This window comes from Leopardus geoffroyi, chromosome C1 (genome assembly GCF_018350155.1).
Source record: "Leopardus geoffroyi isolate Oge1 chromosome C1, O.geoffroyi_Oge1_pat1.0, whole genome shotgun sequence".
In the NCBI taxonomy this organism is placed as follows: Eukaryota; Metazoa; Chordata; class Mammalia; order Carnivora; family Felidae; genus Leopardus; species Leopardus geoffroyi.
In genome coordinates, this window is record NC_059328.1 from 108,771,203 (window position 1) to 108,785,402 (window position 14,200).

The following is a 14,200-nucleotide window of genomic DNA, read 5'->3' on the forward strand; positions in this document are numbered from 1 at the left end:
ACTTAGAAAACAGTGTGAGGAGATCAAATGCTTACCAAATTCACTCATTTTGGACATCAAGGACAGATTCAACTTGAAATAGACCTAAAATGTCTATTTTAAAAAGACCAGGAAGGTAGTTTTTAATCTGTGTTCTATGAACCCTGTACAGTTCCTTAGAGGCCTCAACTGTGAGCAGCAGGAGGTCAAGCAGGCTCTGGAGCCTGCCCTCAATTCACCCTGCTGCTCTAACTTACCTTAGTACTATGGAACCACTTACAAATCTTTGAAAGTTCCATGGTTAAGAAGAAAATTTTAAATACTACTGACCTAGATCTTATCGGGTAGGCCTCTACAACAATCCCCTCAAAATCCCATGTCCTCATCTCTCCATGAATTCTACCAATAAATCCTCCAGGGGCATCATCTGCTCCTGTACTTGTCTTGTGTCTAAGAGGTTCCTGGAACACTACTATTATGTTTGCTTGGCGCTTCCTATCCTAACCTTCTAACAATGAATTATTGTGCTCTAAAATGAAAGAGAAAACCCAAATAACAAGTATTTAAAACAGCATAATTAAACACCAGCAACAGGACATCCTCTGTACACCACACTCGCACACCACTCACACCACCACCCTGACCCAGGGCCCCACAGCGGGACCCCACTTAACTCTAGTCCAAAGGTTTCCACCGTAGTCACACAAAACCCCCCACATGGAAACCCTTGAAAGGACTGCCTCCCCAGCCCCTCACGAACATTGCTTTAACTGGTCTTGGTTGTAGCACCTTCAGTTTCTTAATTTTTCCAGAAAACTCTAATCTGCAGGGGGGCTCTAATAAATAAGTGGAAAAGCACTGTGCCTTCCTATTCTTATCAATCTTCCTGGCCACAGCACAGTCTTCCTAAAAATGCCCCTCATAGTAAGTACCACAGACTGTTTCCTTCAACATCTAGTCTAGCTCCCTTTTGAGACAGAAACACTAGAAAGCTAGAAATTACACAACCTAGACTCCACTCTTGTAAAACACTTGGAAGTAATCCCATATCCTAATCACTTTTATGACTAATCACTTCATGAAAATAAGAAGTTCAGAACAGAAGATACCATAAGCTAAATAAAAAAAAATACAAAGCAAAAATACTTGCAAATTATACAAAAGTTAATACTCCTAATATATAAATAATTCTTAAAACTAAAAAAAAAAAAAAAAAAACAATAGAAAAAAATAAATAAATAGAAGACATGGATAGAACTGCCAACTACCACTACACTGATCCCATTTCTAACATCAGATTGGCAAAAATCCAAAAGCTGAAAACACACTTTGTTGGCAAGGTTGTGGGGAAACCATGCTTCTGGTAGGAATACAAAACAATAAAAATCCTATGGAAGGGAAATCATCAGTATTTTAAAAATTACGTATGTGTTTACTCTCTCACCCAGCAATCCCATGTCAAGGAATCCACTCTGGAGATAATTTCCACAATCAATATAAGCTGCAGTATTGCTGGAATACCAAAATACTTCAAATAACATATCTATCCAAAGAACTAGTTGAATAAACTCTGGAAACCCCACAAGATGCAAGATTACAACAGCAGCATTATGCAAAATATGAAAAAGAACAAGGCAAACCTCTGTGAACCAACATGGAATGACTCCTAGAATATCTTAAGTTGACAAAACAAAGTGAACACTACCACCTGCATCACTATTCCAGAAAAGAACCCCCTGCTCAGCCATGAGAAGTATGTGGGCTGACTCCCAGGGCCACTTCTGCCTAATGAGGGCCTCCTCTAACCACCAATCCTTCCCTCACAGCTTTCCCCTGAGCTGGCTAAGACCTCAGCAATGTGTAGCACAGTCCTGAGGCTCTCCCTACCTGATTCTGCTTCCTCTTCATTAGATCTTTCACAAGTATTATCCTCCCCCACTAAAAAGCCTACTTCTCTAATTCTATCTGTGTCCACCACGTTTTGTGTAACAAAAAGAGAAATTCAAATACATGGACATATTGGCATGGGGGCATGATATGAACTGAATACGCCCCCTCCAAAATTTGTATGTTGAAACTCTAATCTCCAAATATGATAGATAGCATTTGAAGATACTCAATTACAGTAATCATTTCACAGTGTATACATATACTAAATCATCATATACCCCTTTAAAAAAAACATGTTGTACAACCTAAATATATGTAATTTTTACTTGTCAATCATACTCAATAAAGCTGGCTTGAAGAAAATAAAGCTCAATCAGTATGCTATCTTGCCTCACAAAGGAAGACATCAACTGGACCACTTACAATTCTTATTTATATTTATATTTATATGCAAGTTAGCTAGCATATAGTGCAATAATGATTTCAGGAGTAGAATCCAGTGATTCATCACTACATATAACACCCGGTGCTCATCCCAGCAAGTGTTCTCCCCAATGCCCCTTGCCCATTTAGCCCATCCTCCCACCCACAATACCTCCAGCAACCCTGTTTGTTCTCTGTATTTAAGAGTCTCTTGTGGGGGCGCCTGGGTGGCGCAGTCGGTTGAGCGTCCGACTTCAGCCAGGTCATGATCTCGCGGTCCGTGAGTTTGAGCCCCGCGTCAGGCTCTGGGCTGATGGCTCAGAGCCTGGAGCCTGTTTCCGATTCTGTGTCTCCCTCTCTCTCTGCCCCTCCCCCGTTCATGCTCTGTCTCTCTCTGTCCCAAAAAAAAAATAAATAAACGTTGAAAAAAGTCTCTTGTGGTTTGTCCCCCTCCCTATATTATTTTTGCTTCCCTTATGTTCATCTGTTTTGTATTTTAAATTCCACATAAGTCATATTTGTCTTTCCCTAATTTTGTTTAGTATAATACTCTAGTTCCATCCATTGTTGCAATTGGCAAGATTTCATTCTTTTTTATTGCCGAGTAATATTCCATTACATATATTTATATATAACATAAATATACATATATCACATCTTCTTTATCTATTCATCAGTAGATGCACATTTGGGCTCTTTCCATACTTTGGCTATTGTCAATAGTGCTGCTGTAAACTTTGGGGTGCATGTGGCCCTTTGAATCAGCACTCTCGTATCCTTTGGATAAATATCTAGTAGTGCAATTGCTGGGTCATACAGTAGTTCTATTTTTAATTTTTTGAGGAACCTCCATGCTGTTTTCCAGAGTGGCTGCACCAGTTTGCATTCCCACCAGCAGTGAAAAAGGGTTCCTCTTTCTCCACATCCTCACCAACATCTGTTGCTGCCTGAATTGTTAATTTTAGCCTTTCTGACAGGTGTGAGGTGGTATCTCACTGTGGTTTTGATTTGTATTTCCCTGATGATGAGTAATGTTGAACATTTTTTCATGTGTCAGTTGGCCATCTGGATGTCTTCTTTGGAGAAGTGTCTATTCATGTCTTTTGCCCATTTCTTCACTGGATTATTTGTTTTGTGGGTGTTGAGTTTGATAAGTTCTTTATAGACTTTGGATACTAACCCTTTATCTGTTATGTCATTTGCAAATATCTTCTCCCATTCCATGTGCTTTTAGTTTCGTGATTGCTTCCTTCACTGTGCAGAAGCTTTTTATTTTGATGAGTTCCCAGTAGTTAATTTTTGCTTTTGTTTCCCTTGCCTCCGGAGACATGTTGAGTAAGAAACTGCTGCAGCCGAGGTCAGAGGGGTTTTTGCCTGCTTTCTCTTCTAGGATTTTGATGGCTTCCTGTCTTAGGTCTTTCATCCATTTTGAATTTGTTTTTGTGTATGGTGTAAGAAAGTGGTCCAGGTTCATTCTATTGCATGTCGCTGTCCAGTTTTCACACCATTTGCTGAAGAGACTGTCTTTATTCCATTGGATATTCTTTCCTGCTTTGTCAAAGACTAGTTGGGGTGTCTGGTGGCTCAGTTGGTTGAGTGTCCAACTGTGGCTCAGGTCACGATATCACAGTTTGTGGTTTGTGGTTTGAGCCCTGCGTTGGGTCTGTGCTGACAACTCAGAGCCTGGAGCCTGCTTTAGATTCTGTGTCTCCCTCTCTCTCTGCCCCTCCCCTGCTCATGCTCTGTCTCTCTCTCTCTCTCAAAAATAAACATTTAAAAAAATTAAAAAAAGAAAAAAAAAGATTAGTTGGCTATACCTTTGTGGGTCCATTTCTGGGTTCTCTATTCTGTTCGATTGATCTGAGTGTCTGTTCTTGTGACAGTACCATACTATCTTGATTATTACAGCTTTGTAATACATCTTGAAGTCTGGAATTGTGATGCCTCCAGCCTTGGTTTTCTTTTTCAGGATTACTTTGCCTATTCGGAGTCTTTTCTGGTTCCATACAAATTTTAGGATTATTTGTTCTAGCTCTGTGAAGAATACTGGTGTTATTTTGATAGGGACTGCCCACCTCCAATTTTAGTACACTGTGTATTGCACTGAATGAAAAAACATTAGGCATGCGGAGACAGGACCACATGGCTGAGAAACAAACAAAAAAAGGGACAACTGACAATAAAAACAGACCCACAGGTGATTCACAGACTGCAGTCACCAAACAAGATCTTTAAAATGACTGTGATTAGTATGTTGGAGAAAAGAGAAGATTGGAGTACATGAAAAAAGTCAATTCAATAAATGCGTTTTATAGCAAACTGGAGAAGAATTAGCAGGATTAGTGAAATGGAAGCAGGTTGGTACAAAATATCCACATTAAAGCTCAGAGGGAAAAAATGTAAAAGACAAAAAAATGCAGGACTGGGGCGCCTGGGTGGCTCGGTCGGTTAAGCGTCCGACTTCAGCTCAGGTCATGATCTCACGGTCCGTGAGTTCGAGCCCCGCGTCAGGCTCTGTGCTGACAGCTCAGAGCCTGGAGCCTGTTTCAGATTCTGTGTCTCCCTCTCTCTCTGCCCCTCCCCTGTTCATGCTCTGTCTCTCTCTGTCTCAAAAATAAATAAACGTTAAAAAAAAAAAATTTTTTTTTAAAATGCAGGACACAAGAAACAAGGTAAAATGATTTACTACACTTATAAATATAAGTCCCAAGACAGAAGGGAGCAGAAACAAAAAAATACGTGAAGAATCACTGTTACTGCTATTTTGAGGGGGAAAAAAAAAAAAAAAAAAATCAACCTACTGAGGCGGTTTCCGGATAAAATATCCACATTAAAGCTCACAGAGGAAAAAAATGTAAAAGACAAAAAAACGCAGGACACAAGAAACAGGTAAAATGATTTACTACACTTATAAATGTAAGTCCCAAGAGAGAGGGAGCAGAAAGAAAAAAATACGTGAAGAATCACTGTTACTGCTATTTTGAGGGGAAAAAAAAAAAAAAAAAAAAAAATCAACCTACTGAGGCAGTTTCCGGATAAAATATCCACATTAAAGTTCACAGAGGAAAAAAATGTAAAAGACAAAAAAACGCAGGACACAAGAAACAGGTAAAATGATTTACTACACTTATAAATGTAAGTCCCAAGAGAGAGGGAGGAGAAACAAAAAAATTCGTGAAGAATCACTGCTACTGCTATTTTGAAGGAAAAAAAAAAAAAAATCAACCTACTGAGGCGGTTTCCAGTGTTACTGAAACACACACTCAGTACTGTCTATGGCTGCTCTTGTTCTGGAAAGTAGGGGTTGTATAGTTTTAACAGAGCCACAAAGCGTGAAATATATACTACACCTGGACCTTTATATAAAGTTTGCCAATCTCTGCTTTTGGCCAAAGAACAGGAACAAAATTTAGGTATCTTGCACAGAACTGGAATATGAAAGGCAATCAATATTTTATTAAAAAGACTATCAGGCAACACTAATACCATAGGGTTTTGCCTATTTCCTTTGCTCCAGATCCACCCAGGATTCTCCTCAGCTATTTGGCATTCTGTTTAAACTAGTCTGATGACTTAAAGATAGTAGGTCTTATTACTAAATTTCTTTTTATCAATTCCAGAAAATTCTGTCACTCCTTTTCTTCTAGTCTCTCTATTCGACCTTATGGAGCTCTTAATTCTCCCCAAGTCTTCTCATTCTGACATCTAGATTTCTTAAATGCTCTCCTATAGCCCTCCCCCCTTTCCTTATTTGGCATCCTGGTTCTCCCATTTAGTGGTGTTTTACCTGCAATTTAACCTGAATTTTATTCACATGCCATTCCTTTTTAAGTTCCTTTGGTTCTTTATGGTCACCCCACACACACACATACCCATGTCTAGTTCCCCTCTTATATTCTGATTCTTTCTTTTTGATCTCCAATTATTCTAAACTTGTTTGTGTGATGTGGTTTCTACCTGATGTTCTATTCCTGAAGTCTATCATGACTGGTGACTCTTACTTGCATTGTTAACAGGCAGAATTTCGTGGGAAACCCACACAACCTGGAATGGGAACATATGCCTCCAGAGCAGTTCTGCATTTGCTGCTGTCAGGTGCTTAGGGGTAATGAAGGCTGCAGACTACTTTTTATGTTAGTTTCTCAATTATGGACCCCTGGTAAGTCTGGGTAATACAAAGTGGAGCCTCCAATATCTCTGGTTATAAAGTGTTAGGAAGGATTTTCCCCTTCCTAGAGCCCAAGCAGAGATAAAATTCCCTTGTGGAACCAGTGAAAAAACTGTTTTAGTCTACATCTTCCCTGGGAGTATGACCCTCTGGAGGAACAAGATTGGTGTAGGGTCCCACTCCCAACTCTCAGCCTCACAATGGCCTCACTTTCTGTCCCCTTGTGGGATGTTAAAACCAACTAAGAGCACATGCCCCTAAGACAAGCTAATTATCAGCTCAATGGCCAAATGCACTGGTTTTTATGTCACTTTCATATTTAGCTACAGATATTTCGCTCACTACCCTGCAGGTTCAGTTGTACATTTTTTAAATGTTTTATTCAATTTTTTAAAAATATTTATTTTTAAGAGAAAGAGAGAGCATGCAAGCAGGGGAGGGGCAGAGAGAGAAGGAGACAAGGATCTGAAGCAGGCTCCCACTGACAACAGACAGCCCAATGTGGGGCTTGAGCTCACTAACCGTAAGTTCAAGACCTAAGCTGAAGTTGGATACTTAACCCACTGAGCCACCCAGGCACCCCTAAATGTTGTATTCAATTTTCTAGAGGTTTTATAGCAACAGGATTTTAAGGTTATCTGTTCCACCATATTATCAAAACCCACAAAAAAATTTAACATTACAAATAATTATTCCTTGGGGTGTCTGGGTGGCTTAGTGGGTTGGGCGACCAACTCTTGATTTTGGCTCAGGTTATGATCCCAGTGTCATGGGATCCAGCCCCGCGTCAGGCTCCACGCTGAGGATGGAGGCTGCTTAAGATTCTCTCTCTCCCCCTCTGCCCCTCTCCCCTACTCACTCATGCTCTCTAAAATAAAAAAATTAAAAATAAAAGTTAAAAAAAATAAAATAATGACTCCATGTTAGATGTCACCAACTAGGATGACCATTTGCTGTTTTCAACCAATCAGCTCCTAGTCCCCCAAATTTGCTTTACTGCTTCCCTCACAGCCCAAGTTTGACTAGCTGACTCCAATAAGGGAGGAATATGCCTCAGACCTGAATTAACCAGTAGAATCTCCTTCTGGCCCAGGAATGGAAGCTGAGTGCAATCAGAACACACCCCAGGAATGGTCTGAATAGAGAACGAGAAGCCCCATGGGGGTTTCCTATAGAGCAGATGTAACAAGGCTCATAGCCAGTATACTGGTGGGAGTAGCTGAACACCAGAGAGAGACCACAATAGGGAGAAGTGTAACCCATGACCAATACTGAGCCAATCCTGAGGAAGTGAAGCTGAGTCCAGGAGGCAGAAATCAGATCCCAGTACCACCTGTTGGAGCCACCAGATCAAGCTTTGACCAAATCCAGTCCTACCTCTTGATTTTTCAGTTCCATGAGTCAAAACATTTTCTTCCTTGTGTAACTCACTTTGAGCTAAGTTTGTCAACTAGAAGCATTCTTAGGGACATGGAAATTTACTAAGTGCTCAAAGTTCCATAACGAAACAAAGTTTTACTTGCTTACCTGGATAACCAATTCCTTTGGCATTTGCATAGGGAACCCCAGAAGAACCAGGGCTATAAACAGGATTCATGATTTCAAGAACTAAAAAGGAAAAAAAAAGTGATTTAGCCAAGCACTTTTATTCTCTAGTTTTTCTCCAACATCAGTCTCAAAATAGCAGACAGCAAGAGTCCCTCCTCTAGTCTACTAAAAACAAGGCATCTAAGGCTGCTGCCAATCTACTTAGAAAAGGAAGGCCAGAAGTCCTGATGAGCACCCACCTAATATTGTAAACTTTCCTTCACAGCTTCTTCAGTCCATAGGAAGTTAAAGGGAAAAAGTGCTCTCTACGGCCCTACTTAAACCAGTGAAAAAAAAATCCTTATAATTTAAATGTCCTTATAACAAAGAATAGTTAAGTAAACCAGATCTATTCAGAATATGAAATATTGTACAGCTACTTTTAAAGTGTTTAAGAACATGACTGACATAATGTTATATAGAAAAAGGAAGGGAATGATGCTGCATTATGTAGTATGAGATCAAATCTGCACCCGCACATAGTATAGGCACAGGCATGTGTACTTCCAACACAAGCAGAAAAGATCTGGGAGAATATAAAAATATGAACAGAGACTGTCTCTAGATGGGGTGGGGTTAGTGTTCTTTTTGCACTTTTCTTTGTTTCTTAAATAACTTTTGTTAAATATACATATATTTTCTTAAAAAGAAAAATCAGCTACAGCCCAGCAACCCTATTAACCCATTTAATGTTTTTTCACAATCTTTTTCCGTAAAGTTCAACTTACCCAGCTACAACCATGAATTTACCCCTTCCTCAATAGAAATATGATTCTCATCAGTATCTTCAGCAAGCTCCTCTGAATTCTATCGCCCAAAGTATTTTCCGAAAGTGAGTTTAATCAAGACTATTCTGCATTCCTCGTCCAGTAAGTCACTCACACAAATTTACATGGTAGTAAGGATTAAGGGGGACCCTAAATTTAAAAATAAAAACACCACAGGGTGGGGGGATGACAGGCAATAGGTATATGGAAATTCTCTGTACTTTCTGCTCAATTTTGCTGTGAACTTAAAGCTGCTCTAAAAAAGTCTACTTAAAAAAATTAATAAAATGTACATGTATTTACTTGTTTAGTGTGTGCCTCCCTTACCACATCCCCAACTAGAAAGTGGCCCCATGCTGGGGCGCCTGGGTGGCGCAGTCGGTTAAGCGTCCGACTTCAGCCAGGTCACGATCTCGCGGTCCGTGAGTTCGAGCCCCGCGTCGGGCTCTGGGCTGATGGCTCAGAGCCTGGAGCCTGTTTCCGATTCTGTGTCTCCCTCTCTCTCTGCCCCTCCCCTGTTCATGCTCTGTCTCTCTCTGTCCCAAAAATAAATAAATGTTAAAAAAAAATAAAAAAGAAAGTGGCCCCATGCAGACAGCGAACAGGGACTCAGTCCTATTTACTGCAGCACCAGTAACAGTATCTGGCACAAAACAGGTGCAAGTACTTGCTGATTTTCTTAAAAAACACATGCACCTTCAAATACTGTAGGTATCAAATTCCTTTACAAAGACATATTGCAAAAATTAACTACCTCAAGGTCTCAGCTTACCCGACTCATTTAGCATATTCATAATCAAGCAGTTCAATACAAAAAAATATACAAGGTCCCATCCTTAACCTTTGTAACAAGTTCTAGTCTAAATTAGGAATAAATTAGGAACATCTGTGATTTGGATAGTCATTATCTGAAAAACTAATTTTTTTTTTAAACTTCTAAACCAAAAGGCAGGTGCCAACTTTACCATGACATTCACAATTACAGACAAAAGATAAATCTAGATCAGTACAGACCAACAGTACTCTCTGCAACTATGAGGATGCTCTCTGTGCCTTCCAATATGGCAGCCATTAGCGAAAAGTAACTACTGAGCACCCAAAAACATGGCTTGGCTACTGCAGGATCTGATTTTTAAATTTATCTGACTCAAATTTGTTTTTCTAAAGTTTATTTATGTATATAATCTCTACACCCAAGTGAGGCTTGAACTCAAGACCCTGAGATCAAGAGTTGCACACTTCTCTGACTGAATCAGCCATGCACCCCTCAACTTAAATTTAAATAGTCATATGAGACTAGAGGCTATCACAGTGAATGGCACATGTCTACAATACAGATGACAGAAAATAATAGGCAGCCATAGAAAGCAAGCAGGAGAATTAATTATGTATCTTATCCCACAGTTTAAGAATAAGCAAATTGGCAAAAAATAAATAAATAAGCAAACTGACAACTTCCAGTCCCTATTGTCCTGCACTTTTAACCCATTCTTAGTGGATGTACAACATAAGAATTGTGGAAACCCTCACAAATTCCATCTATCTCTGTAGCTCAACTATGATCTCTAGAAAGTGCATACCTTCCAAAACTCTGTTTCTCTATCCTGTGCCAGGATCAATTTCATTTACTCAACTGAATTCAAGATAAGCAAAGCACTATGCAAAGGCCACAGAGGAAAAAAAGGAAAAAAAAAAAAAAAAAAAAAAAAAGCAAGTCACAGTCCCAGTTCTGAGTTTACAATCTAGGAAAGTGCTGTCCAATAGAAGTTTCTGTGAAAACATATGACAAGAAAAGAAAAGAAAAGAAAAGAAAAGAAAAGAAAAGAAAAGAAAAGAAAAGAAAAGAAAAAAGGAAGAAAAAAGAAAGAAAAAAGAAAACATATGGCTACCCTGTCCACGTAAAGTAGCCATTAATGGCTGGTTAGTGAACACTTGAAATGTGGCTAACACATGTAAGGAACCGCATTTTAGTTTAACTTCAACAGTCACACCTAGGTGATGGCTATTATACTGGACAACCCAGTCCTGAAAAACAAAAAACATGAATAATGGTGATATAGAACAAACAGTAGTAATAGCCACATTAAGAGCCATAAAAGAATAAAGTATTATGAGGGGTGAGGGAAGAGAGCAAAAATTCAACAGGTGAGGGGGGGAATGAATGGTCAGAAAAAACTTGGATTACAGAGGTGATATTTCCAACAAGCTCTGGACAAGCAGGATCCCGAAAAGCCATAGAAGTGAGAAAATACAAGATGTACTTTAGTAATACTGGGCAATTGGACTTGTAGGGAATCAGCAAATATGGTTATGGAAGTGGGGCTGAGTAGGAGATGTCATGGAGTAGGCAATGAAGCTCATGAATAGCAAAACAATTTAACACAAGCATTACCATATGATCTGGTAATTCTACTCCTTGGTAAATACCCAAGAGAAACGAAAACATAAACATCCACACAAAAATGTGTACACTAATGTTTATAATAGTGTTATTCATAACAACCAAAAATTTTAAATAACTCAATGAAGCACTGAATACCACAAGGCTCTCCTGCCATAAGGATCTCATAGCGTAAACCAGTAACACAATTCTACTGTATATTTGCCACTAAAAATGTACAGAATTGCACCTGAATTCTCAATACCATAAGTTCCAAACTACTCAGAAGTTACACTTCCTGAAAGCACTTTTACTTCCCCAGAGGCTAATAATGTTTCCTAGAGTGATTGAAAGTCTTTAATGAATTAAAAATTACAAGTTAAGAAAATATAACGAGACTGATAAAAAAAAATGTTGCAGTTCCCTCTCCTATTCAATAAAAAGGCCTGAATAATACAAAGACAAAGTCCGTGAACTAATGTCAAAAAGATTCTTAGGTTACTTTTCAAATAATGAGACTTCCCCAAGATTCTGAGGCTCAAGGACAGGGAAAATAATTTTCTCAGCTCTGTCTCCTTGCATTTCATCAATGCTTGGCACACAGGTATCTTATATGTATCTTCTGAATGTTCTTGAATAAAATAACTAATAGAAAATATAACTTTTCACAGCAATAAATGTGAGATTGAGGGGTGCCCGGCTGGCTCAGTCAGTCGAGCATGGACTCTTGATCTCTAGGTTGTGAGTTTAAGCCTCATATTCGGCACAGAGCTTACTTTAAATATATGTATATGTATATATATTTATGTACATATATTTTTTCATATATATATATGAAGTTGAAATGTTTATTTAAAATATAACTCAGAATTTAGGGGCACCTGGTTGGCTCAGCCAGCTGAGCACGTGATCCTTCCTTGCTTTTGGCTCAGTTCATGATCTCACACTTTGTGAGATTGAGCCTGGCACCAGGCTCTGCCAGGATTCTCTCCCCCATCTCTCTCTGCTCCACTCCTGCTCGCCCATGCTCTCTCTCTCTCTCTCTCAAAATAAATAAACTTAAAAAATATATAACTTGGGGCGCCTGGGTGGCGCAGTCGGTTAAGCGTCCGACTTCAGCCAGGTCACGATCTCGCGGTCCGGGAGTTCGAGCCCCGCGTCAGGCTCTGGGCTGATGGCTCGGAGCCTGGAGCCTGTTTCCGATTCTGTGTCTCCCTCTCTCTCTGCCCCTCCCCCGTTCATGCTCTGTCTCTCTCTGTCCCAAAAATAAATAAACGTTGACAAAAAATTTAAAAAAAAAAAAAATATATATATAACTCACAATTGTTGAAAACTTCTGTTTACTGATTAGTGGATATGAAAGCTGAACCCACTGGCCAATCTTAACATCATCATCACAAGTCAAACTATTTAACACTAACAAACCAAAAGGGGGCATTTTAAAAATCAAATGACCCAGTTTCTTCAGTAAGTCAAAGGTCTGGAAAAAGGTAGAGGGGTGGGGAGGGCAGTTCTAGATTAAAATAGATTTACACATAAAAGTCATTAGGTGGATTTTGTTTGGATTTTGATTTATATTGAAAAAAACTGTAAAAAGATTTTACAGTTATAAAAATGTCCTCTAGAATGCCCCAACTTTTGGGTTTGTCTGATTGCTTCATGGTGTTGCCCACCCTATTCCTCCAATTTGTCTGTAAACTGGAAGTTGGATGTATAGGATCTATTGATGCAGACTGTAATTTTTTTTGTAGCAGTACCCTTAGGTGATGCAGAGTACTTCTATCACATGAGGATGCACGTAGTGTTAAATAGTTTGACTTGTGGTGATGATGTTAAGATTGGCCAGTGGGTTTAGCTTTCATATCCACTAATCAAATATAAAAAAATTTTAAGTGTGCACACTCGTTCTCTCTTAAAACTTTTTTTTTTTTTAAAGAGGAGAAAGTTCTCAACTCCCTCAAACTCTACCTTCACTACTGAGGTAGAAATTGGAAGAAATTCATATTTCTACACAGGAGTGGAAAGACTTCAAAGGCATATACGTAGAGTGGAACACAGATATCAGAAAAATAACCATTACTCTTTTAGGTTAGTGTTCTGTTGTTTTAAAAGTGCTCTCAACTGATCTAGGAAAAGAAGCTGTTTATGAGAAATAAAATGTCCCTTTAAACTACAGAACATACAAAAAATTAAAATATTTTTACAACGCACTTAAGTTCTTATTTTCCAATTCTAATCCTCTACCTCTACTACTAATTTTCTCAATGTTTGAAAATCCAACAATTTTGGCATTACAATTCTAACCATAAAGTAGAAATGAGTTGAAAGGCAGGTGTAGAGCAGAACAGTAACTAAAAATCCTAACAAATTTATCACAGCCTGGTAAGAGGGCAGGGGCAGTAAGAGCTACAGCAACAGATGGTGCTTCCTCCTGAAGTTGCAGGCACTCGTCTCACACACAGAACCCAATCTTTCCACTATTTCCAAAGGCAGGAGCCAGGAAGAGCGGATGCTACCTGCTCAACACTTTTAGCAATTGCTCCTCAAGGACACCCATCAGAAGGCACAGGCAGCTGGCTCTGTCTTCAACTCTTAAAGCCTGCGGGGACCTCTATCAAATCTTAGCTTCCATTTAGTCACAAACACAACTAAACATTAGCAACATACAAACCCTCCCACCAAAGCAAGCCCACTTTATAAAGCTTAAGGGAAATCTTCACAGTGCGTACTACAGTAGCTTCAGCATTAGGAGAAAGAGCTTTAAATTGTCCAATTGGCTGTCAAAGCAAAAATAATCCACTACTTACTCACCAAAGTTGTAAAATGTATCCCTCTTATTGCTCACAGCAAAAACTTTCAAACTTTTTTACGTATTTGAGAAAATAATCTCAATTACACGATGACTTGAAAATTTTAAATGTGGAAATGAGACAAACCTTTTCACTTATAATTTTTTCCTGCATGCCACAAACACTCCCGAATATTTTCATGTACGACTTTAATAAA

General features: G+C 39.0%; 1 protein-coding gene across 3 annotated transcripts in view; it reads right to left on the bottom strand.

Annotated features, from left to right (window-relative positions):
• FAM168B (family with sequence similarity 168 member B) overlaps positions 1–14,200 on the bottom strand; it is a 34,194-nt gene that overhangs the window by 19,021 nt on the left and 973 nt on the right. For all 3 annotated transcript variants that reach the window (XM_045479337.1, XM_045479335.1, XM_045479336.1), the window contains exon 2: positions 7,988–8,068. In XM_045479337.1, the coding sequence (XP_045335293.1) occupies positions 7,988–8,057 (70 nt within the window). In that variant the 5' untranslated portion in view covers positions 8,058–8,068. The remainder of the gene's footprint in view (positions 1–7,987; positions 8,069–14,200) is intronic.